Below are 22,699 nucleotides of genomic sequence, written 5' to 3' on the forward strand. Positions count from 1 at the left end.
CGATTACCTTTCTCCTGCACCTCCGTACCACCATCTACTCTTCACCCCAAGTATCCCAAGCCCCTCAACCTTCGGGCAGGGAGCCAGATTCAAAGTTTGTTCACCTCTCACTTGGGGGCCTCCTGAAAAAGACTTGTCTCTTCTGCAAAGCTCAGCATCTCAAGCATCTGGCTTGCTGCGTTCATCAGGAGGATGAAACTCACTGGACAACAGAGGCAGGCTTGACCCAGCCTGAACTCAATTTTCCGGCGATTTGGAAGTGAGGGCCTGCTCGTGGAGCAGATTAACAGGTGATGGCAGTAAAACTGGCTTAAGGTAAGAGACAGGTGCTTCTTGAGTGTGGCTTACCTGAGCTTGTTTACAGGCTGCAAAGGACCCAGGAAAGTAAGACTCCTAGAGAGGGGGGCAGGGCTAGTCATGGGGCAGCAGGCAGTTACTCTACTGCATGGGACATTCCAACCTCTCCTTCCAAGAGATGAGCTAGTCCAACCCTGAGCTCCTGGAGGGGGTAAGTGCCCACCCTCCTCCCCCCTGTTCATTCCTTCACCTGGCATGGAGCCCTCTTGCAGGGGGGCGCCCAGGACAGAACAGGAAGCAGATCCCTTCCTTGGGAGCCTGGACGTGAGAACACTAGGGTTGAAAGTGGGCAAGCAGGAGTTTGGAACACCCGTCCAATTGCTCCTGTCTCTCCCCAAAGCTGACGACAGCCTTCCATCTCCTGTACACATCCGATTTAGGGAGGTGGCTCAGTGATAAGGAATCTGCCTGCCGATGCAGGAGACGCAGGTTCTTTCCCTAGGGGTCGGGAAGACCACCTCGAAGAGGAAATGGTAACCCACTCCAGTATTCTTGCCTGGGAAACCTCACGGACAGAGGAGCCTGGTGGGCTATGGCCCATGGGGACGCAAAGACTGACACGACTCAGCACACATGCACATAGAATTTAAGAATTCAATTGAGTGTGTGTGCTACCCTACTCTGCCTTGTCAAGATGCTGTGGAGTTGGGCTAGCGAGAGGGAGGGAAGTGGCCACAGCCTTTCAGGTTGCTTTTTTTTTTTAAATCCAGGCTCTTCTAGAACCGACTACCACTTGCACGCTCGTGTGCAATAAGGGTTGAGGCCAAGCATGCCCATGGTGAAGTGGAACCTTGTAGGGCTGTTGGGGCCACTATGAGAAGCAGGAGCGACTCCATCTTGAAGCCTATCATCCATCTTAAGGACAGGATGTGAACTGGACCGAACTCTGCCCAACAATGAGGAAAAGTGTTGCTAAAGAAACCAGGTCTCCTGGAGACTTCCCTCCCTACAGATGGCAAATGGAGATTGCAGTTTAGGTCAGGCTGCCCCTGTGAAATTTAACCATGGAGCCATCCCCGTGATGTATAATCCATGTTCCCCCCTTTTACCTTAGTTGTTTGTTCTGCTAGCACCTGCTTGTTGTAGAACTCAGTCATATACAACAAAGAGGTTGCTAACATGTAACCAGTCACAGACTATGTCTCAGAAACATACAGGTCCTTGTTGGGAACCAAATCCCCTGGACCCGCTGGCATAATGAACTTACTCCCATGTTTTGAGTGTCCTCAGGTGTTTCACGACTCTGGATTCCACAACAGGGCCACACGTTCTGAGCGCCTCCCCCCACCCCGTTTTTTTTTTTTTAATTACAAAGCAGCTGGCAGAATTGGAGAGAGGTAAGGCCTCCTCATACACACACATGGAGCCAAATGAACGGTTTCCCTCCAAGTTACCCAACTCGGGTAACTGCAACCAGTCTCCCCCAAAGCCAGCCTAGGGGTTTTTCCTGGAGACAGTTTGAAGGAGTTGCCCCAAAGGGCCATTTTACACACTTAGGAATTCGATGTGGATTCAGGCAAGGCACTCATGACTCATTCTCTCCAGAGTGCAGATCAGCAGCTTCCCTTAGCTAATCTGGTGGGCTCTAAGTATTGCAAAAACATGGTCCCTGTTGTGATGTTTACAATGTCGGCAGGGCAGGCAAATTGGATTAACCCAGCAGGCACAGCATCGTATGTTAAATGCTATTTACGTACAGTTTGGGCTTCCCAGGTGGTTCAGTGGGGTTAAGAGTCAGCCTGCTAATGCAGGAGACGGAGGTTCAATCCCTGGGTCGGGAAGATCCCCTGGAGGGGAAAATGGCAACCCACTCTAGTACTCTTGCCTCGAGAATCCCATGGACAGAGGAGCTGGACTGGCAAGAGTGAGTGAGGGGCCGTGGTCTGGCGGGTTGCCCAGTCTGAGCAAGGCTCTTCTTCGGAGCTGACTGCCACTTGCTAAGGAAGGGGTTATCTCACCCATTATCTGTAGTTGGAAGTCTCCCCAGGCAGAGGTGTGGGCGTTCCTAAGAAAGCATTTCCAACTACTGTTCCCACATCACAGGGCTTTGCTCCCAAGTGGTTAAAAAATAGTTGCATGAACTCTGGCCTTAAAATTGAGGTATCAGGAAAATCCTGGAAACAGGTACAGAAACCCCAAGGCAGAGCTCTGAGCCAGCGGCCAGAGCTGGGAGAACCGGGGTGAGGAGCAGTTTGAGAGCCAGGCTGGGTTTGGGCGCCCTAGGGCCTAGAGAGGCTGTTGCTCTCTATGGAGAGAAAAAAGACCAGAGTGGGAGGTGGCAGGATATTAACCAGAGATTCAGGCATCCAAAGAGTCCAGGTGAAAGATTGAATGTGGTGGTTGTGGGTGGGTAGATGCGTTTTCTGGCCAGTATAGCCAGAGATGGGGCCGCTGATCTCTGCAGGAAGGGTTAGCCCGGAGGAGATGTCTCGTGCAGTGGGAGAAGGCGAGGTGGTCTGGTCTCAGTTGGCATTAGGTCTAGTCCTAGTAGGTGTCTCCAGGACACTCCCAAGGTGCTAGGAAGACAGTTTCAGGAGTGAGGGTCTCAGAAGTGGCCGGGCGACACAGCCATCACAGACTGGGGTACAGTCGTTTCAGGGTCCCCATCGGAGACCGAGTGTGCATTAACACTTGTATTAAAAGGGGGATTAGTAACAGCTAGTCACAGCTGACACCAACTCAAGGACTGCTGCGCCCTTACAGTGGAGAAGAACCAAGCTGGGATCACCCTAGGCAAAGAGCACCCCATGTCCCTCCCTCTTCCTTCCAACCCCTGCAACTTCCTGCCAAGTCATGTTTTCTGTGACATGACTTTTATAGCAAAGGCCAGCATCCGTAACACCCATCCAAACTCAAGTCCTCAGAACAACTTAACTTCCTCCTAAGCTATAGAGCCTAGCCTCCTGCCAGGGGCTCGGAATTTAGCTCTAAGTTTGCTGCATAGTCTCATTTATGAGTCCAACAAGGTTTTACCCCCATGCACAAGGGTTATCTGCTTTCAAGGGCTTGAGGTTAATGCTTTAGTAGTTTTAGAGTCAGTCCTTCAGTTACAAAGATGCCCGAGGGGCAAAAAGTTAGCACAGCTGATCTTAATCCCAGTTCCAATTCTCAGATGATTACAGCTCCCACCTGTAGATCACTTGTTTTCCCTTTGTTCTGGCAACATCTCTAGGGTGGTTCAGTTCACAAAACTACCTTTCACAGCCACTGTTTCTCAATTGAGGACTGCACATGGGGTCTGGGGTCAGCCATTTGAGTATCTACCCTGTCAGGGACACAGTCCAGACAACAGGGACCAGAGTATCAAGAAGGTATTTGTAGGGGTTGGAAGGTTTAGAGCCAGTTAGGTGGTCAGGGTGGGGTTCCCTGAATAAAGGACACTCTCATTTAAGTAGCTTTGAGTAATTCCAGGTAGTGGACACAGGTTATAGAAGCCCTGGAGGCAAGAGCAAGTCTGGGGCATTCGTGGAACACCCAGGAAGCTGGGGTGCTGCAGAAAATGGGGAGCAGAGCAGAAAGCAGAGAGGAAGATAGTCTCATGGAAACCTGAGATCTAGCACATAGAGCTCAGTTAGGCCATTTCATGACTTTTGCTTCAACTTTGAGACCAAGCACCTACAGGTTTGACAGTGAGGAACAGACATTTTCAATTTTAAAATAGGCTGCAGCCTGAAGAGCAGACAGGTGAAGGTGGGGCAGGGTAGGAGCAGCAAATGCCTAGAGACCAGATAGGACACACCTGTGTTCACGCAGGTGCGCCTTCAGAGCTCTGCAGGGCTATTCAGTAAAGACACAAGGAATGAACCTGGATGCAATTCAAAAATAGAGCCAACCCAGGTACCATGTCCCCTACAACTCCGGAAGATTTCCCCAAGAGCGCCAGAGGCCAGGATAGCATGGCCCCCGGGAAGTCGCACAGGCTTGGCCTGGCAGAGAAAGACACACTGACCACCCTCACTCTGGAAGCTTCCACCGCGAGCAATTCCTTATGATCAGTACATCGCTTCCTATGTCTGACGCCAAGATCTTTGTTCTAATGTTTTTTTCAATTTTTATATGTTGAAAACTTTTAAAGCTTCAAATGAAAGCTAAGCATTAAAAATATTCCCAGTAGGTTCAAGAAAAATCAAGGCTCACCCTGAGGTTTCTGACTTTACGTTACCCTCCTCCTCCCCCCGTCTCTGCAAATCCCGAGACAGTACCCGACACTGAAAGATGAGTTTCCAAATAACATCTCAACTTGCTTTTCCCCTAGCAACGAGCCGCTGCTTCAGCCTTACAAGTGGAAGTTCCCCCTTTCTTCTGCTTTCATTAGGAAGTTAGTTTTTTTTTTTTTTAAGAACCTACATCCCTCCCTTCTCTGCTCTTGAGATCCTAGTTTTCTAAAAAGTTTTTAAGAGAGCTCGGGCCCCGCAAAGCACATCCGTAAAACTTCTCCTGCAGCTGCTTTTTGCGAGGAATGCCGACTGCCAGTTAGTCATGCTTTAAAGAAGAAAACAAGAAAAAGCACTCCTCTGTGTTTGCAAAACCCAAGGAGGACGCCCACTGGGCCGGAAGGCTGGCAGCTAGGTAAACGCCCGCTACGCAAACACAAGCCTTATCCTGACGCTCCAGTGATTTCAGCGTCTGCAAAACTTCAGGTTAAAAAAAAAAAAAACAAAAAAAAAAACCCCAACTTCCTTAGCCCACCCTTTCCCCCAACTGCCGGAGGCTCGCATCTCTCCCGCCGGCTCCGAGCAGCGTTCTGAGGCCCCGCGCTGACCACGCCGCCTTTTCACTCGGTCGCGGTCCACGTCACTTCCGGAGGCGGGGCGCGTTGGGCGGGGCCCGCGCGGGGAGGAGGAGGGGCGCGGCGGCGGCCAGGTCCGCGCAGGCTCGCTAGAGCCGCAGCCGCCGAGCCGAGCGCTTGACTATATATGGTCAAAGCTGGGGGGCGAGCCGCGCGCGCGGGGCCGCGCTTCCGGGTTCGGCGCGTCCGCAGCGGCAACGCGCAGGGCAGGGCGCGAGCCGGCCTCGGAGAGCCGGCCTCGGACCGCCCCCCCCCGCCCCACTCCGCGCCCTGCACGCCCGGCGCCGCCTTTCGGCCCCTGTCCCTGGGCTCGGCCTCGGCCAGGTCTGATTCGCGGCGCGCGCGGCCCCTAGAGGCTCTCTGGCGAGCGCGGCGCGGTAACAAGTGGGCAAGGATGCCGTACGAGATCAGTAAGTGCCGCGGCCCGGTGCGCGCCCCCCGCCCCCGGGGGTGGGCGCCCGCCCTGCCTGCCTGCCTGCCTGCCTGGCCCCTCGGCCATCGGCCGGGCGTGGGTGGTCCGGCGAGGTCCGCGGGGCGCGGGGGAGGGGTGCGGAAGCCGGCTGGTGAGCGCCCCGCCGCCCTCCGGGGGCGCCGGGCAGCGATCCCTCGCCGGGCGGGGGAAGGCGAGGAGGGCGCCCCAAAGTTGGCGATGCGGTCGGGGCCCCGTGGAAGTCCCCGCATCTCCCTGCAGGGCCTGGTTAAGGGAGCGCGCCGACCAGGAAGTCGCGCCGGTCCCCTGCGCTCCTTCAAAGTGGCGGCCGCCCCTCCGGGTTGGAGGCAACAGGTGACCGGCCGAGACCGGTCCAGGGCCGCCCCCCCCCCCCCTCCTTCTTTTTTCTCTCCCCTTTTCCCTCCCCTCCGCCCTCATCCCGGCGCGGGGCTGGCCCTTAGGTGCCTGGCTGCGTTTGTGTCTCTGCAGAGAAGGTGTTCGCCAGCCTCCCCCAGGTGGAGAGGGGTGTCTCCAAAATCGTCGGCGGCGACCCCAAGGGCAACAATTTTCTTTACACCAATGGCAAGTGCGTCATCCTAAGGAACATAGACGTGAGTACCTCGCCTCCCCGCCTCCACTGGCCGCCGCCCGGATGCCGGTTCTTTCCCTGACCACCCGCCCAGCTCTGGGGTGAAGCCTTCCCCTTGCACCCCCCTCCCCTCCGGCCCAGCGGCCTGGGGCGAGGACGCCACGCCCCCTTCAGCCTCGGGGACCACACCTCGGAAGCCAAGGGAGACAGCTGCAGATGTATCCAGGCCCAATTCTCTTTCTCCGTGGGGGAAGCCGAGGCTCAGATTTAGTTCCCTTCAAGTGAAGGGCTCTGGGTTTGAGGGATCGGACGTTGACCCTTGGGGTGCTTGGTGACTCGGCCTCTCTGAGCCCTGGTTTACTCATCTGTAAAATGGAGATGACTTGAGGCTCCCCGACTTGTCCTGCTGGCCTGGATCCCCCTGAGGGAGACCTTGCATGCCCGGCGGACACCCAGTACTCATGGCACACCCAGGGTCCCCCAATGTGGCAGAGATGGGGCTCACACCCAGGTCTCTACCCTTCCAGCCTGGTCTTCCCTCTCGCGCCATCTGAGCCCCACTGCAAAATAAGGAACCAGTTTATCCCCGTGAATCATCTGCAGAGGCCTCCTGTACCCAGGCTGAGAAGGCTTTTAGAACCCATTCCTTGGGAAGTCCTCGAAAATACTCCGTTACTTCTCTGTAATTATCGAAATGACCCAGTGTGCTTGTCAGTCTCCCCACTGCTGAGATTACATAGTGAAATCTTTTCTGCCTGCCTGGCCTGAGTGGGGGGTGGGGCTGGAAGCTGGAGGTACCAACATGACCATTCCCTAGTGTCTGTGTGTCAGGGCAGGGTTCTCCTGAGCTTCCTGGGTGGGCCTTGTACCCAGTCTGTAGGTGGATGGCTTTTGATTGGCGATGCCCCCCAAGGGGTGTCAGCTTAAATTCAGGGTACGTGCCCTTGGGGCACTGGAACCGTCACTTTGAAGACAGGGTTGCTCTCCGAACCTCAGAGCTGGCTGAAGCAGTGCAGGGGCTCTGTGGTCTTGATTTCCTTGTCTGTGAGGTCTGAGATGCTGCTGGCTCTGCCTCCCCACCCCGCTCCCCCCGCTCCCCAAAGCAGTCTGCTGGGAGACAAAGCATTTGGCAGTTTCTGCCCTGCCCAGGATGGCTTGGCCCCTCACTTGAAGGGGTGGGTGGGTGTGAATGTGCTTTGAAGGTGCTAACAGCTCCTCTGCTAGACACAGATTCCTCGAAAGCTGATCCCGACTCACTCAGAACTGGGGAAAACATGGCCAGGGACTTAGATCATAAAGATCTGGAGGTCTCCAGAGAGCTTCTGAGATATTGAGGAAAAAAAAGTTGAGATGGCCCTAAGTAGGTAGATACTGTAGTTTGTCAAATAAAATGAGTGAAGGCATTCTCGGGGATACAGGGCAGCGGAATGAATGCTTGTGTTTGCCCCTAACAAGGAACACACACGTCACAGCGGGCTATACTCACTTCCAGATGGGAGCCCGCCCATGAAGACCTGCTGTGTGTCTGGTGCCATGAAAGGTTCTTAACCTGCAGCTTCTCCTTTAAACCATATCTTCCTCACCTCCCTGCTCCACCCGCCAAGGGGACCCACTGCTCAGAACAGGGGTCCAGCTCAACGAAAGGAAGGCAGCCAGTAAATGGAGCCCCTTCCAATGGAGATGCTGTTTACAGTCACGGACAAGCACCCTCTTTGCAGCAGGCATTCCCTAACTTAAGGAACCTATTCTATTTTCTGCTTGCTTGTTCTGAGCTCTTTTTTTTTTTTTTTTTTAATAATATTTATTTTTGGCTGCGGCAGGTCTTAGTTGCAGCACACGAGCTTCTCTCTAGTTGAGAGAAGCCTGGCTCAGTCATTGCAACATGAGGGCTTAGTTGCCCTGTGGCTGGTGGGAATCCCAGCTCCCCAACCAGGGATAGAACCCGCATCTCCCGCGTTTCAAGGTGGATTCCCAACCACTTGACCACCAGGGAAGTCCCTCTTCTGAGCTTTTCATCCTTACCCCCTTGAGTTTACCATTCTCTTTGGAGGGCGCGTCTGCTTACCTTTCCCATCTGTTTGTAAGTGTCTGCAGGGCCAGGACAACACCGGGGTGCAGATGTGTTCTTCCACCCTGTTCTGGAAGTCCCATGAGGCATTTAGGCTTTTGTTTGATGGGAGTGGACCACTGGTGCTCAAGTCAAGGTGGGAATAGTTTTTGTTAGGGCAGAGTATTCCTGGGGAAAAAATAGACACGACTCTCATGAATATTGAGGAAATAAGAGAGGAATGCGGCTGGTTGGAATACAGGCTCAGAGTCTAGAAGAGACATGAAAGGGAGGAGGGGACCAGATCGGGGAATGTCTGACAGAACGTCTGATGGGCGGCTCATACTGAACACGCCCTCCCCACAGTTGGGTTTCCCACGCGTCCATCCCCAGAATGGCGACTGCCACTCCGCCAAGTTGTTCTGGCCCCAGCCTTGGACTTCCCCTTTCCACACCATATTTAGTTCTGCAGTGAGTCCTATTGCCTCTGCATTCAAAGACTTCCGAATCTGATGGATTTTTCACTGCTTCCACCCTCATCATGCTATCTTGCCTGGACTGCAAAAACAAAAGGCCAAATTGGCCTTCCTCCCTGGCCCTCCTCCAGCCTGCCCTCAGCACTGCTGCTGGACCAGTTATTAAAATACGGGGTCGAACTGTTCTTTGCTCTCCCATCTGGGACTGATGGTGCCCCGTCGTCCAGCCTTGCACCCCCGACCTCTCCTCAGGGCCACCTTCTGCCCGTGGGGCTCCAGGCCCCCGGCTTCCGCGCCCTCCCTGAAGCTGGCTGCGTGTGGGTCTCCGGATTTGGGCCTTGCTGTGTCCCTTGTCTGCGCATTCTTTCCTCAAATAGCAGCATGACTCGCTGCCCATTTGCTGTGGCAGCTTCGCCTCCCAAGCGGCCCTCCCATCCTGGCCTTCCAGGAGCCAGACGGCGGGCAGCCACTCTCACCTGCCGTGTCCCAGCCTAGCACAGTGCCCGGCACATAGTCGGTGCTCAGTAAGTCTCCTCTTGATTGAAAGGCGGGCTGTGTGGCGGAGATGATAGACACAGAAGGTTTTACTGTATGGAAGTAAGAATAGGCCCCCCTGGTGGCTCAGATGGTGAAGAATCTGCCTGCCATGCAGGAGAAACAGGTTCTATCCCTGGGTCAGGAGAATCCACTGGAGAAGGAAATGGCAACCCACTCCAGAACTTGTGCCAGGAGAACCCCATGGACAGAGGAGCCCCGAGGGCTACAGAGAGTTGGACACGACTGAGTGGCGGATCCCGCCTTTGTTCCCACCGAGCAGGCATCAGGTCCCTTGCTCACCTTCCACTTGGATCCACAGCTGTCATTCACTTTGCTGCCTTTTCAGAGCTGCTTGGTGAACCCAGCATCACGGCACTTCTCAAGCTGGTGGCAAAGAGTGTTTCTCACCTGTTTTCTCTCAACATGTTTGATTGCCACACCTAGCAAAAGAAATTCTCTGCCGGGTTCAAAGCAGGCGGTGAGGTGGCCATCCAGAAAGGAACATTCCAGAAGGAGGGAACCTGATACACTTGTGCCTGGAGGCCCCATCGCCCCCTGCCCACAGTGTAGTCGGAAGGTTCCCCTCCCCCCGCCCCACCCAGTGGCTGTGAAGGAGCTTCTTCACGTTCTAAACCGCCTGGGATCACTTCCCTGTAAACTGGCTCTGGCAAGTGAGTGCCCGCTGCCAGTAGCAGCCAGCAGATCTGCTACACCGGCAGGCTTGGGGCTTGCTTTTGAAGCTCTGCAGTCCCTACATTCCAGATCTAGAATGAACTATATGCGTGTGTGGTAGTCACTCAGTCGCGTCTGACTCTGTGACCCCGTGGACTGTAGCCCGCCAGGCTCCTCTGTCCATGGGGATTCTCCAGGCAAGAATACTGGAGCGGGTTGCCATTTCCTTCTCCAGGGAATCTTCCTACTATATAGACACACACACGCACGAATATGGGAAAAAATGATGTATGTGAAGTTAAATTTCAGGGGTTGTGGTTTATATCAGTTTGTTGCTGTGCTTCCAAGCACAGGATCTGTGGACTCATCCCGAGCAGGGCAGGGGCCAGCTTGCGTGCGTGCTGTGTGGTCAGTCGTGTCCAAGTCCTTTGTGACCCCATGGACTGCAGCCCGCCAGGCTCCTCTGTCCATGGGATTTCCCAGGCAAGAATACTGGAGTAGGTTGCCATGCCCTCCTCCAGGGGATCTTCCCAACCCAGGGATCGAACCCACGTCTCCTTGCCTCCTGCATCAACAGGTGGCTTCTTCACCACTGGGCCACCTGAGAAGCCCTGGAGGCCAGCTTAGGGGATGTTGAACTCGAGCGCTGAGCTTCCCATGGGGTGACCTGCTGCCAGTCAGCGTGCAGAAGGACCACCTTGGGCGTCCCCTTCAGGTGGGGTGGGGTGTGTACGTGAAGGGACAGATGGCCAGAGGAGGACAGACCGCGTCCCTTCTGTCCCATGACACGTGCCTTGAGTCCCTGCCCCTGCCCAGGACGGCTGCATGCTCTATGGGCAGCGCGGGGACAGTGCCCCTGCCCGCGTGGAGCCCACTGCCTCGGGTGGGACTGAAACGGGCCGCCCGGCGACAAAAGGAGGTGGCGTGTTTGATCGCCACCTGGATAGAAGGCTGGCGGGCAGCACAGGCTTGGGGTCGGGCCAGGAGAGCACTGGGGTCCTGTGGTCTGACCTTTTAACGATCAAGGATGCTGGGCTCAGAGAAGGCTCCAGAGCTGTTGGGGGGGCCCCCGAGGGGTGGGGCCATGCCCCACTGGCTTCTGGGCTAATGACCTTCAGGTGCTTGGGCTATGATGTCAGTGTCCACCCATTACCAGTCATCTTGGGAGCCCCTCCCCCACCCCAGGGTCAGCTGGCTCGGGGTCACTTCCACTTCTCTCCCACCCTCCTTGCCCCCTCCACTTCCTGAACTTGAGCCTGACTTGATCCTGTTACAAGAATATGTAAGCACCTGCTTTGTAGCGGAGCCCAGGCCTGGCTCTGGACACTCCCCGGCAAAGGCCTGTCCTCACGGAGCTCACCGTCTCCAGGGGAAACCGACACTCAGGACTGATGCCGAGAGGAATAGAGGTGCCAGGAGGTGTCATCCCAGGGGATCTGGGGCACAGGAAGGGACCAGTCAGGTGGAGCAGGGCTGGGAAGAGAGTCCCGCACAGGTTGTGGACCCTTGGCCAGAGCCCTGGTGCAGGGGGAGTTACAGGCAGGCAGGAGAGGGTGCTGGACTCTAGTGCTGGGGGTCAGGCCGCCCCACCACAGCCCAGCCCTGGCCTGAGGCCACCAGAACCACGAAAAGGTTCAGTAGATGAGCAGTGTGGTCAAGTCCGTGGAGAGACGGTTCTGTAGCTAAGGTGTGAGGCAGGTGGATGCATGCGCGGCAGCTCAGTCGTGTCTGACTGTTTGTGACCCCACTGACTGTAGCTCCCCAGGCTCCCCTGTGCATGGAATTTTCTAGGCAAGAATACTGGAGCAGGTTGCCATTCTGCTTTCCCGGTGGGATCTTCCCCACCCAAGGATTGAACCCATGTCTCCCTCGTCTCCTGCATTGGCAGGCAGATTCTTTACCACTTCGCCACCTGGGAAATCCATGTGAGGCAGGAGGGAGGCCAATTAGGAAGCTGCTCGAAGATGAAGGCATCGTCAGCTACTGCATCCAGTCCTCAGTCCGGACGTTTCCCACACACATTCCCCGTCTTGCCAATCCAGGCCCGTAGCCATGGTGCCCAAGGTTAAATCAGTGGTTCTCAGTGAGAGGCAGTTTTGCCCCCACCCGCACCCTGTTGGGTGTTTGGCAATATCTGAAGACATTTTTGTGCTACTGGTGTCTAGTGGGCAGAGGCCAGGGGTGTTGCCAAACATCCCACAATGCGCAGGACTGTCTTGCAACAAAGAGTTGCCCAGCCCAAAATGTCAGCAGGGGCGAGCCAAGAACCCCAGTAGGTAACATTCCAACTCACCAGGTTAGTGCTTTGAAAGAAGTGTGTCCTCGGTGCTTTGGGAACACGAGCGAAGAGCCAGCTGTGTCACAGAGCCTCTGGGGAGGTTTCTGGAGCAAGGGCAATTTTGAGTTGGGTTTTGGAGGGTGAGTAAGAGTTTTCCAGGAAGGGGGGAGGTGAGACAGCAGAGATGGAGGGAGTCTGGACAGTGAATACAAGTGCATGGAGGTTGGAAGAAGTTGAGCTTGTGTCCTGTCAGCGTTGTTATGGACTCACACACTCGGGCCTTTGGGTATCTTTCTTATCCTTTATTGTTGTCATTTACTTGCTCAGTCGTCTCTGACTCTTTGCAACCCCATGGACTCTAGCCCACCAAGCTCCTCTCTCCATGGAATTTCCCAGGCAAGAATACTGCAGTGGGTTGCCATTTCCTTCTCCAGGGGATCTTCCCGACCCTGGGATCAAACCCGCGTCTCCTGCATTGGCAGGCAGGTTCTTCACCATCTGAGCTACCATTTCTTACCCTTGGCGTGGAGGCAAAGAAAAGGCTGCAGCAGAGCGGTGGCCCTGTCCCTTGTTACACTGGAGGGGCTGACCCAACCCCCAAAGTCTCCCCTCCTGACTCCTCCGAAGGTCCTGGGCAGGCAGAGGAAAAGGGGGGACAGGAAGGGAGGTGGCATCGTGCTGGGTCCAGCGGGGAGTGGAGTGCCCACTCTCACATGGGGGACCCCCTCGGGCCCCTGTTCTAGGGTTTGGTTTGCTTCAGGGTGGGGGCTGGGCAGGGAGCCAGAAGGAAGGTTCCGGGTGTGGCCACTCTCGCCCGCCTCCAGGCTCTACACTTCCAGGCGGGTAGCTGGGTAGCTGTCACCATCGGTGCAAACCTCTGTTCCCTGAGTTAGGAGTCAGGCTAACAGTGACTCCACATGTAGGTCATGGAGTAGAACCAAGAGGAGCAAGGGCGCTCAGCTGAGTTCAGGTCCCAGCCCCCCACTTACTTGGGTGCATCCCTCCAAGTCTCTCTGCCCCACCTCTTTGCCTGTAAAATGGGGTCCTAAGGTTACCCATAGGGGTACTGTGAGGTTTCAAAGAGAATCAATTGAAGGGTCACCCCGGCTGTCTGAGAGTAGTCATCAGCATATGATGGCTGTGTTTTCATAAATGGCTTCTGGGGACTGGCATGTCCCAGTCTTTTCAGGGCCGGGGGGGGGGGGGGGGTGGTGGTCAGAAGTTGCAGTGGTGAATCAGACCTGGGCTCTGCCCTCTGTGGGGGTCCACTTAGAAGCTTTGCAGGTGTAAGAATGACATGTGCCCAAGGTAGCAAATAATAAGGGCGGGAGGGTAGGGAGAGTAGTGTGGGCTTTCTGGGCTGGGAGAGATCATTTCTACCTTGGAGCATCAGGGAAGGCTTCCTGGAGGAGGCGGGGAGCCTTTGCCCGAGCCTTAGAAGATAATTCAGAGAAGGTTATCTGGGAAGTAGGGAAGGTCTTCCAGCCTGCGGCGAATAAAGGGAAGAATATCAGAGCGAGTGACCTGCTGGAGGAGAGCAGGGGCGTAATGGGAAATGGACTTTGGACTGTGGCTTAGGGCTGCTTCCTCTGGGTGAGAGAGGGAGCCTCCAAGGTCGAGCAGAGTGGGCTGGCCAGACCCTGGGCTGAGCCTCTGGGTTCAGTTCTGCAGGTCTGGAAGCGGAGAGGTTTGTGGAGCCGCTTGGCGGTCATTGAGTTGGGTCCTCTGCAAGCAGAAGGCCCTGCAGGTCACATTCACTGCACAGGTCGGCTTCCAGGGCCTGCTTTTAGGAACTGGGTGTGTCTAGAAAGCCAGCACTCTGGAAACTTAATCCTCCCAAAGGTCACTTTGCCTGGTCGAGTTTGGAGGAGGCCGCCGGAGACCGTCAGCCGCTCCAGAGGGGCAGGGCTGTGTCCCATAGCTTCACTGATGTGGTGACACGTCCACGGGGTTCCCCAGGGGGCCAGGCGTGTCGTGGCAAAGCTGCCATGCCCTGTAGCTGGGGCCACCCCTTAACCTTACGTGTAAAGTGCCGTGGTGACCTCTGGCCTCAGAGGACACAGGAATGTGAAAGCTTGGGGGACAGGGGAGTGCTTTAGGGATTTTTCCTTCCACGTGTGGAAAGGTGTGGGGGGAGGATGCTTCGTTTGCTGGGCTGGGGAGGGGCCGCCACACACAGGAGGGAGGTGGGAACGGTCCAGGGTCCTCTGAATGTGTGATCAGAGTCGGGACATAGAGCCTGGTGTGGGTTGATGGAAGGCAGAGGGTTCATTTCACATGTTGTCACGGTATTGTCCTGGTCCCAGGAGGAGCAGGAAAAACTGGAATCTGGCCGGGGTGGGGAGATGAGGTGGATGGACTTGGGACAGGCCTGGGATTGCAGGGCAGGGCAGGGCTGAACAGCGGGCTAGGGCCAGGGCCAGGGCCAGGACAGGCCTGGGGGTCAGAGGTGGGGGGTTGCGGAGGGACACGCCCAGGGTGGAGGGTGGGGGGGGCAGGGCTGAGATGCGCATGGGGACTCAGCGAGACGACAGGAGGTTTTCGCAGGCTCTGCCCACATCCGCTAGGCACCCACGGGCCTCAAATGCCAAGGCTTCCTTCTGGTTTCTGCCCGAAGCCCCTGTCCCCTGATGGGGGGGCGGGGGGAGGGCAGGAAGGAAATCCCTGGGGAGGGGTTGCCCCAGCCCTGCAGGGCTGGGTCTGCCGAGAGCCTGGGCGGTCCTGGAGGCTCTGGGGACAGGGAGGCGTCCCCTTTGGCTGGGGAGCCGAGGGCGGGGTTTTGCTGCTGACTCTGGAGTGTTCTGTTGTTCAGCCCGGGGAGCTCGCCCCCAGTTGTGTTGGGAATGTGGACGGGGGCGCCGGGAGAGCCCGCTCGGACTGACCCGAGGTTTCACTCGCCCCAGCCACTTTAGGGGAAAGGTCTGTAGGGGCAGGACTGCCTCCCAGGGCCGCTGCTTAACTCACTTTCCACTTCTCCACGTACCCCACCCCCGCTCCCCTTTAAGGGCAGGGCTGGGCTGGGCATCGCCTTGGACATGAGTCCCCCCGGGGGGTGGTCTCCCACCTGTCGTGCCCACGTGCGGGGCTGAGAGCCCTCAGTCAACCTCGGAACAAGGGCCTCAGTGGCGCCCGGCCACAGACCGCTTTCGCCAGCTTCTCTATGAGGGAAGTTGTCCTCGTTAGAACGTTCCAGTCCAGAGGAGTAACCTGCGCAGGAGCAGGTTGGGCTGGGAACGGACGTTTACTGGATCCCACACATCATCCTTTTATGGCAGGGTAATTTAGGGACAATAAAACCCGTCCGTTTCAAACACATAACTAGAGTTTTGACAAATTAAATACCATCCCGTCACCCCCGCCACCAGCATTCCAGTCAGTCCATGGGCCTCCACCCTCCCCCCCAGGCCCTGGCAGCCCCAGCAGACAACCCGCTTTCTGTGGCCCGTGGGCTGGCCTTTCCTGGACTTTGATCAGAACGGACCCCTGCAGCGCGTTCTCCTTTGCGTCCGGCTTTGTCATTCAGCTTGAGGCTTTCGAGGCTCCTGTGGTTGAGGGTCCACAGCAGTGTGTGTGCCGAGTCATGTCCCCTGGGTGGACAGCGCACTTTGCTTCTCCAGGCGCCTGGGGATGGACCTTTGGGTTGGTTGTTTTCCACTTAGGGGCTGTCATGAGCTTTCACATGTGTCTTTGTGGGCCCACACTTTTATTTCTCTTGGGTAAATACCTGGGAGTGGGGTTTTTGCATAAATGTTATGTTTAGCTTTATAAATAACCAGGCCAACTCTTGCAGCTGTGTTATTTTACATTCCCCCCGGCAGTATATAAACATTCCAGACTGTACCCCACCCATCCTTGCCAACATTTGGTGACGTCAGTCTTAATTCTCCCGACTCTCCTGGGTGTAGGGTGGTTTCTCAGTATAGTTCTGATTTGCACTTCCCAGAAGGCTAATGACATGAGCGCCTTTGCATGGGCTTATTTGCTATTCAGAATATCTTCGAATGCTTGATGTCTCTCTGATTTCTTATTCTGCATCAGGTTAATGTATGAACCATCTATGTTAAGTACCTACTCTATCATGTGATGCTAAGTCCTTGGGGTAAAAGGACTGTGTAAAGTTCTCCCCCCCCCAACAAAAAAGTAATTGAGCACCTGTTGTTTGCTAACTGCTGTGGTGGCTAAAGGAGATAACTACACATGGAGCAGGTCAAAGAGGCGTTGGAGGAGAGGGACAAAGGGGCCAGGGACCATGGTGTGTGTCGTGTTAAATGCTTTGCAAGCACAGGAGAGAGAGGGGCTGTCACGGCAGGCTTCACGCAGATGGCTCTTCAGGCCTGATAAGTGGGTGTTAGCAGGCAGGGAGAGGTGTTGCTGGCCAGGGCACGGCATTTACAGAGACCGGGGGGCTTGCAGGAATGGTAGGAGGGTGGTTGTCAGAGCTGGAACTTAGGGGGCGCTTCTCTGGACTCTGTCGGGTGAGGGGGCGGGTGATCCTGTGGCTAGGAAGCTGAGAAGAGTCCCGGCCTCTGTCCTTGTTGAGGGGTGTTAAGGAGATGGGGGAGGGGGAGACTGCGAGGTGGCTGGAAGAGGTGGGGGTTGTTGGGGGGCAGGTCAGATGCACCCGCAGCAGCCTCCCTGGGACCTGACGCGTCCACAGCCCGTAGCTGCTCCTTTCACAAGGCACTTGGCTCTGGAGCCTGTGTCGACGGGTGTCGGGGATTAGATGCCTGGCTCTCTCTGCCCTCCTGGGAGGACGCTGGGCTCTGATGACAGAGCATCTCAGCACGGGGCCGCAGGTTTGCTGAGGCCTCTGGGCCGTGTGTGTCGGGGAATCGGGGAGTGCCGTGATCGACTTTGATAAATTGTACATTTAAGCCTGGTTACTGAGTCCAGAGCTGCTCCTGGTCTCCAGCGCTGGCCCAGTTCTCGATGCAGAGTCCAGCCAGTCTTGGATTTGAGCCATGAAAGGGAGTTTCCCAAATCGAGGGATTTGGACGAGGAGGGGGCCCCCAGCTATCTGCCCGCCTGTCTGTTCCTGCTCCTCCAGGCCAGAGGCTCCGGTTTGGGTCAGACGCTGCCTGGCAGCCTGGGGAGAGCTGGTTCTAAATGGGGAAGACCCGCTCTGGGGAGCTGGACTCAGGGAAGGCAGCAGCCCCCTACAAGTGGGAGAAAATCAGAGTCATAGAATTTTTTTTTTTTTCCCCTAAGGAAACTTTTATGTCCCATGCGTATTTCAAAAATACATATTTGTTTGACAAGTACCGAAAGAAAGCAAATCACCTCGCCTCTTATAAAAGAGTTAAATTACCTAGAATTCTTGTCACCCAGGCAGGTATGTGTATTCTGGGATTTTCCTTACGGAGGTTTTGACGTCCGTATTTGTGTGTGTGTGTCCACATGTCATTTTCCCACCCAACTCCGTTAATCCAGAGAGTGGAAAGCGAGTTTGCCTGCTGCTGGGTTGCCTGTGTTCATTCTGGTCTTCTCCCTGCAGAACCCGGCCATCGCAGACATCTACACAGAGCACGCCCACCAGGTGGTAGTGGCCAAGTATGCGCCCAGCGGCTTCTACATCGCCTCCGGAGGTACCTGTCCATCCGCGCGTGGCTTCTGGGTGCATGTGGTGTGGCCCGACCTTCCCCCCCTCCCCTGAGTCCTGGGCGCCTGGCTTGGGAAGGTTGGGGGGGGTGGGTGAAGGAGGCAGGGAGGAAGAAGGTCCAGGAGGGTGGGGATGGTAGGTGGGGCTGACATGGGAAGTGTAAGCCACCAAGAAGCCCCTTTCCAGAACTATATCTGGCAGTGTTCCAGCTGGTTCCAGCTCGGAGGTCGGCGGGGATGCTCACGTGCTGTTAGGGCAACTGTGCTGTGATGTATCAAAGCCCATTGAGTGTGTGTGCGTGTTTCTGACTTGTAGCTTTGCCTCGCGTCGCCTTTCTCTGCCGCCCTTTTCCCTGTATCGGGCACAACTCTGGCCTCTGGCAGGCACTCATTCTGTTTGGCAGTTGGGGTCTCGGCTCCCTGCAGCCGGACTTTGTGTGTCTTGGTGGGAGGCTGGGCAAGAGGTGGGACATGAGATGCCCATGTTGTAGGAGGCTCTTTTCACCCCGATGCTGTCTTGTCTACAGCTGAGAAATACGGGGGCACACAAGTTAGACTGCCCCCCCCGTCCCCCCGTCCCCCCCCCCCGCCCGTCTCCCATTCATTCATCCGTTCGTACACTCAGCAGGTGTTGACGGGCAGCCTTGCCTGCGTCCAGCTGCGTCCAGGCCCCAGGAAGGGCTGAAAGGATGAGCTGATGTGGGCCTTGTCAGCTTCTCCCCCCCGGAGAGGGATGGAAATGAGCAAATTGCTGAATGGACTAGTAGCCAGTGGAGAGGGGCAGGGATCATACATACCAGTGGCCGTTCGTCTACACTGCTCCGCCCGTGCCTGGGAGGCAGCGTAGAGTTGTCCCTGCAGGGGTTGCCCCTTCATAGCTGTGTTGTTGTTTTGTTGTTTAGTTGCTCTGTTATGTCTTATCTCTGCAACCCCATGGACTGTAACCCGCCAGGCTTCTCTGTCCATGGGATTTCCCAGGCAAGAATACTGGAGTGGGTTGTCATTTTCCTCTGCAGGGAATCTTCCCAACCCAGGGATCAAACCCGAGTCTCCTTTACTGCTGAGCCGCCAGGGAAGTCCTCCTACCTGTGCAAGCCTTCCTTAAAATAACTCCGCTTCCTGGGCCTTAATGTAACTGCCTTGTCTGTAAACGGGAGCTTTAGTTCCTACCAGGTTGGTGTGGGGAGGACCCCGTGCAGCAATGCCTGTGCGATGCCTGGGGTGGCCTTGCCCTGGCAGGCACCACAGGGGACCAGGTGTCTGTCCCTGAAACCCCCGGACAGTCCGGGGTGAGAGGCGTGCCCGCTGACGGCTGATGCCACCCACCCAGAGTTGTGTGTATGGGGCTCGGCCAGGGGCTGGCATGAAATGGGCCCTTAATGATTTTTATGTTTAGACCTACTCTTGATTCCATCTGTAAAACTTGCTCTAATTTATATCCTATGATTCACTCTAGCCCTGTGATTCCCCAGCCCCGCCCCCAGCGGCCCTGCTTTGCTTGCCAGCAAAATGCCTCTTCATTTAAAGCCTGGGATTTGGCCCTGGTGCCTTTTAAAATGTGTCTTCTCGGGAGAGGCGTATGGTTGGCGCAGCTCAGCGGCCTGGTGCTGGGAGCCACGGCCCAGCTGCTGAATCACTCGCAAGCCCAGGCCTGCTCTCCGGTCCCCAGGCAGGTCATTGAACCAGTAGGAAGCACGGGCCTCACCTGCTGGCACAGAGACCGTTGCGAAGGACGGTCCACAGAAGTAAAGGCTCCGTCTCACGTTTTCCCTCTTGTGCAAGCTCCCGGGTTTGGTGGGGAAGTGAGCAGGGTGGGGCTGCCAGCCGGCGTGTGTTCTATGATTCTAGCAAGCTGGTCCTTTGAATGGAGCAAAGACCAGGAAACATTTACTGCAGAGATTAGTGCTCTGGGCTAAAGATAGTGTTGTGTGTAGAGTATGGAGCTGGAAAGGTGCTGTACTCTCTGGCTAAAGAGGCTTACCCAGCACCTGCTATGTCCAGGGTGGGGTTGGGGGTCCCGGGACCTCAGGAAGCCTGTATGTAGTCTCTCCCAGACAGGGCTCCAGCCTCGGATCTGCGAGTCTTTAGATCCCCCTAAGTTTGGCTGGTCCACATTCAGATAAAGGATCGAACCTTACGGAAGGCCTGGGTGAGGAGGCCAGGCCCCCAGCCTTAACTAAACCAGACAGCAGTGTATGCCTTTGGGGAACCTCGCTCCTGGCTGGTGGGCCTCAGGGTGGAGCCATTCCAGGGCCTGATTTACCTTTCTAGGGGATCTTGCCAGGCTGCTGGGGGAGGGTGGTGGTTTCCTGGATAGGAGTCTCCACCCTGACACCTCAGTGATGCTGGTGTGAGCCCCTCACGAAAGTGGGGACATAGGCTCACCACGAACAGATCCTGTTTTGTTCCTGGATGCAGCGTACTCTCTGGGGAGAGCGCCTCTCCGGATGGTGGAAGGAAGCCTTGTGGAGGGAGGGGGCCCTTCCCCTGGCCCTGTCTGCCGCCGTGCACTGTGGTGCTCTGCCCTGTGGCCCTGTGAGTGCAGCATGTGGACGTGTGTGTGTTTGCAAGCAGGTGCCTGGTCTGTGCTGCACCCCCGTGGCCTAGTACAGGGGCCTGGTCCCCAGGGGTACCCGGTTAGGGCTGCCCTCGGCCGATGGGGCCACGCCTGCTCTCTAACCCCTCCGTCTGTTTCCAGCCCAAGTGCTCCTGAAAAGAATTAAATGCACCAGCAGGGCCCATCAGAGGAGGCTGATGGTCCAGGTTGGGATTGGGGGGCGGGTGGTGGAGAACTGGGATGCCAGGCCTGTTAAGGGGGGAGTGAGCTGAGGGCAGGGCAGGCGCCCGACCCCCGCGCCCGGGGAGGGGGAGAGCGGCTCTGCTGTCCTGGGGGCCGGGGGTGGGGCTGTGTTCTGACCCGTGCTGCAGACGCTGCTGTGGTTTCCATAACTGCAGCGCCCTGGGCTGGCCTGAGCGCGGGGACTGCGCGGCCTGGTGCGCGCGTGAACGTGAGCACACACGTGCACGTGAGCACGGGCGTTAGTGCACATGTCCTTCCTGCACACGCAGTACACGTTTCCCGTCCCCGGTTTCTGCCCCTTTCTTGCCTTTCCCTGCTGGCCCATTGGTTCAGCCGAGGGGCTAAACTCGCTCAGGCCGGCTTCTAAGCTCGCCTCGGGCAGTGTGCCAGGCTGTCTGGCTGGACCTGGTCCAGAGACCAGGGCCCCTCATCAGTGCCATTCACAGGGCGGCCCGTGTCCCCTTCCAGCTGTCCCACGGCCGGACGGGAGCCACTGGTGTGCGCCCGGAGAGGCGGGGTCCCCAGTGGCTTCTGCAGAGTCCTAGGCAAGCCACTGACCATTTAAAGACTAACTAGACTGCAGTGGACTGGGGGCTGGTCTGAGACTTCGCACGTGTTGACTCACTTTGTCGGCGCAACAGCCCTCTGGTGGCCGGTTATCCCCCCTCGGGTGCCGTCGTAGGGGGTGTTTTAGACACCCAGAGCCGCAAGGGGCAGGGGTCGCGTCTGCAGCCAACCCCTGCCCTCCAGTGGACCCTAACAGGAAACCCTAGCTGTTCCCCCAGACCTCATGTTCAGTGAAGCAGCCAAGGATGCTGGAAGCAGGGCGAACAGAACTGCTAGGGGAACAGGACTTCCCTCATCACCCCACCCCCACCTCTGACCCACGTGGGGCTGAGCTCCCAGCCTCGAGAGTTCCTGTAAAACACTCCGCCTTTCCTGCTCTTTTGGGAAGGGGCGTGTCGGGGTTGGTGCTGGGAACCTGGCGTCAGGGTGGTGGCGGGCAGGGAGGGGGTGATGCTTTATCACTGATGGGCCACAAGTGCTGCAGTGAGAAGCTGGCCTGGCGTCAGGTTCTGCCTGGAGTGTCATCCTTCCCAGCCCCGACCTGTGTGTCTCCTGGGAGGCTGTCAGCCACCGGTGCTGGCGGGGTGCCTGGCTCTACGAGCGGGGCTGCAGGGCACAGGGGCACCCCTTGTTTCCACTGGTCACTGCAGTGCACACCGAGGAGAGCGGCATCACTAGGATTGTCCCGTTTTGCAAATGAAGATCTTTAGCTCCTAAATGTTAAAGGAAGTTGCCCCAAGCCCGCGTGCCAGTTAGACCCCCTTCAAGGAAAGGAATACAGTCGTAAATCAGACTGCTTCCGGGGTTCGGGGGGTGCCACCATGCGTCCCTGGGCTTCCTGATGGCCCGTGCAGGGCCCATGATCCCCGGGGAAACACAGGGATCCCGTGCTGGTCCTCACGGAGGCGGCGGGCTCTGAGTGATGGCGTCTGAGTGCTGCTGACCTGCTGGATGCCTGCGCCTCCAGCCAGCCCCGCCCCAGCCAGCCCACCAGCCTGTGGGCCGCGGGCAGCGCCGCATGGCGTGCCTGGAGCCCATGCAGCCCTGGCCCCAAGGTGAGCGTGGCCCTCACTGCCCATTGCTCCCGCAGACGTGTCTGGGAAGCTGAGGATCTGGGACACCACGCAGAAGGAGCACCTGCTGAAGTATGAGTACCAGCCGTTCGCTGGGAAGATCAAGGACATTGCTTGGACGGAAGACAGTAAGAGGATCGCCGTGGTCGGGGAAGGCAGGGAGAAGTGAGTCTGGCCTCCGCCCCGCTCCCCGCTCCCCCGTCCGTGTCCCTTGCTTGGCTTTCTCTCCTGGGCGCCCTGGTGGGAGGGCTGGGGTGAGATCCGTGCAGCTCAGACGGGGGTGTGTGTTGAGTCCTGTGGGTGCTGGGCCTTCAACACAGCCCTGGCTTTAGCAGTGCACGTCCGAAAACCACGAGTCGGCCCGGGCACCTCCTCTGATCCAACATCCTCGGCCCTTTGCCTCCTAGAACCCGTGCGGTCCTGCACATGTTCTAGATACAGGGAGACGGAGGTCAAACCATGGGGCTCCTCAGAGTGTTCACTGGG

The 22,699-nt window shown here is 56.9% G+C and overlaps 1 protein-coding gene across 1 annotated transcript in view; it reads left to right on the top strand.

Moving 5' to 3' along the window:
- The first annotated feature begins 5,397 nt into the window (after positions 1 to 5,397).
- Positions 5,398 to 22,699, top strand: part of WDR1 (WD repeat domain 1) — a 40,799-nt gene continuing 23,497 nt past the window's right edge. The window contains exons 1-4 of the mRNA XM_061145515.1: positions 5,398 to 5,556; positions 6,066 to 6,187; positions 17,670 to 17,760; positions 22,231 to 22,378. Coding sequence (XP_061001498.1) covers positions 5,541 to 5,556; positions 6,066 to 6,187; positions 17,670 to 17,760; positions 22,231 to 22,378 — 377 coding nt within the window. The 5' untranslated portion in view covers positions 5,398 to 5,540. The remainder of the gene's footprint in view (positions 5,557 to 6,065; positions 6,188 to 17,669; positions 17,761 to 22,230; positions 22,379 to 22,699) is intronic.

This window comes from Dama dama, chromosome 6 (assembly GCF_033118175.1).
Source record: "Dama dama isolate Ldn47 chromosome 6, ASM3311817v1, whole genome shotgun sequence".
Lineage (NCBI taxonomy): Eukaryota > Metazoa > Chordata > Mammalia > Artiodactyla > Cervidae > Dama > Dama dama.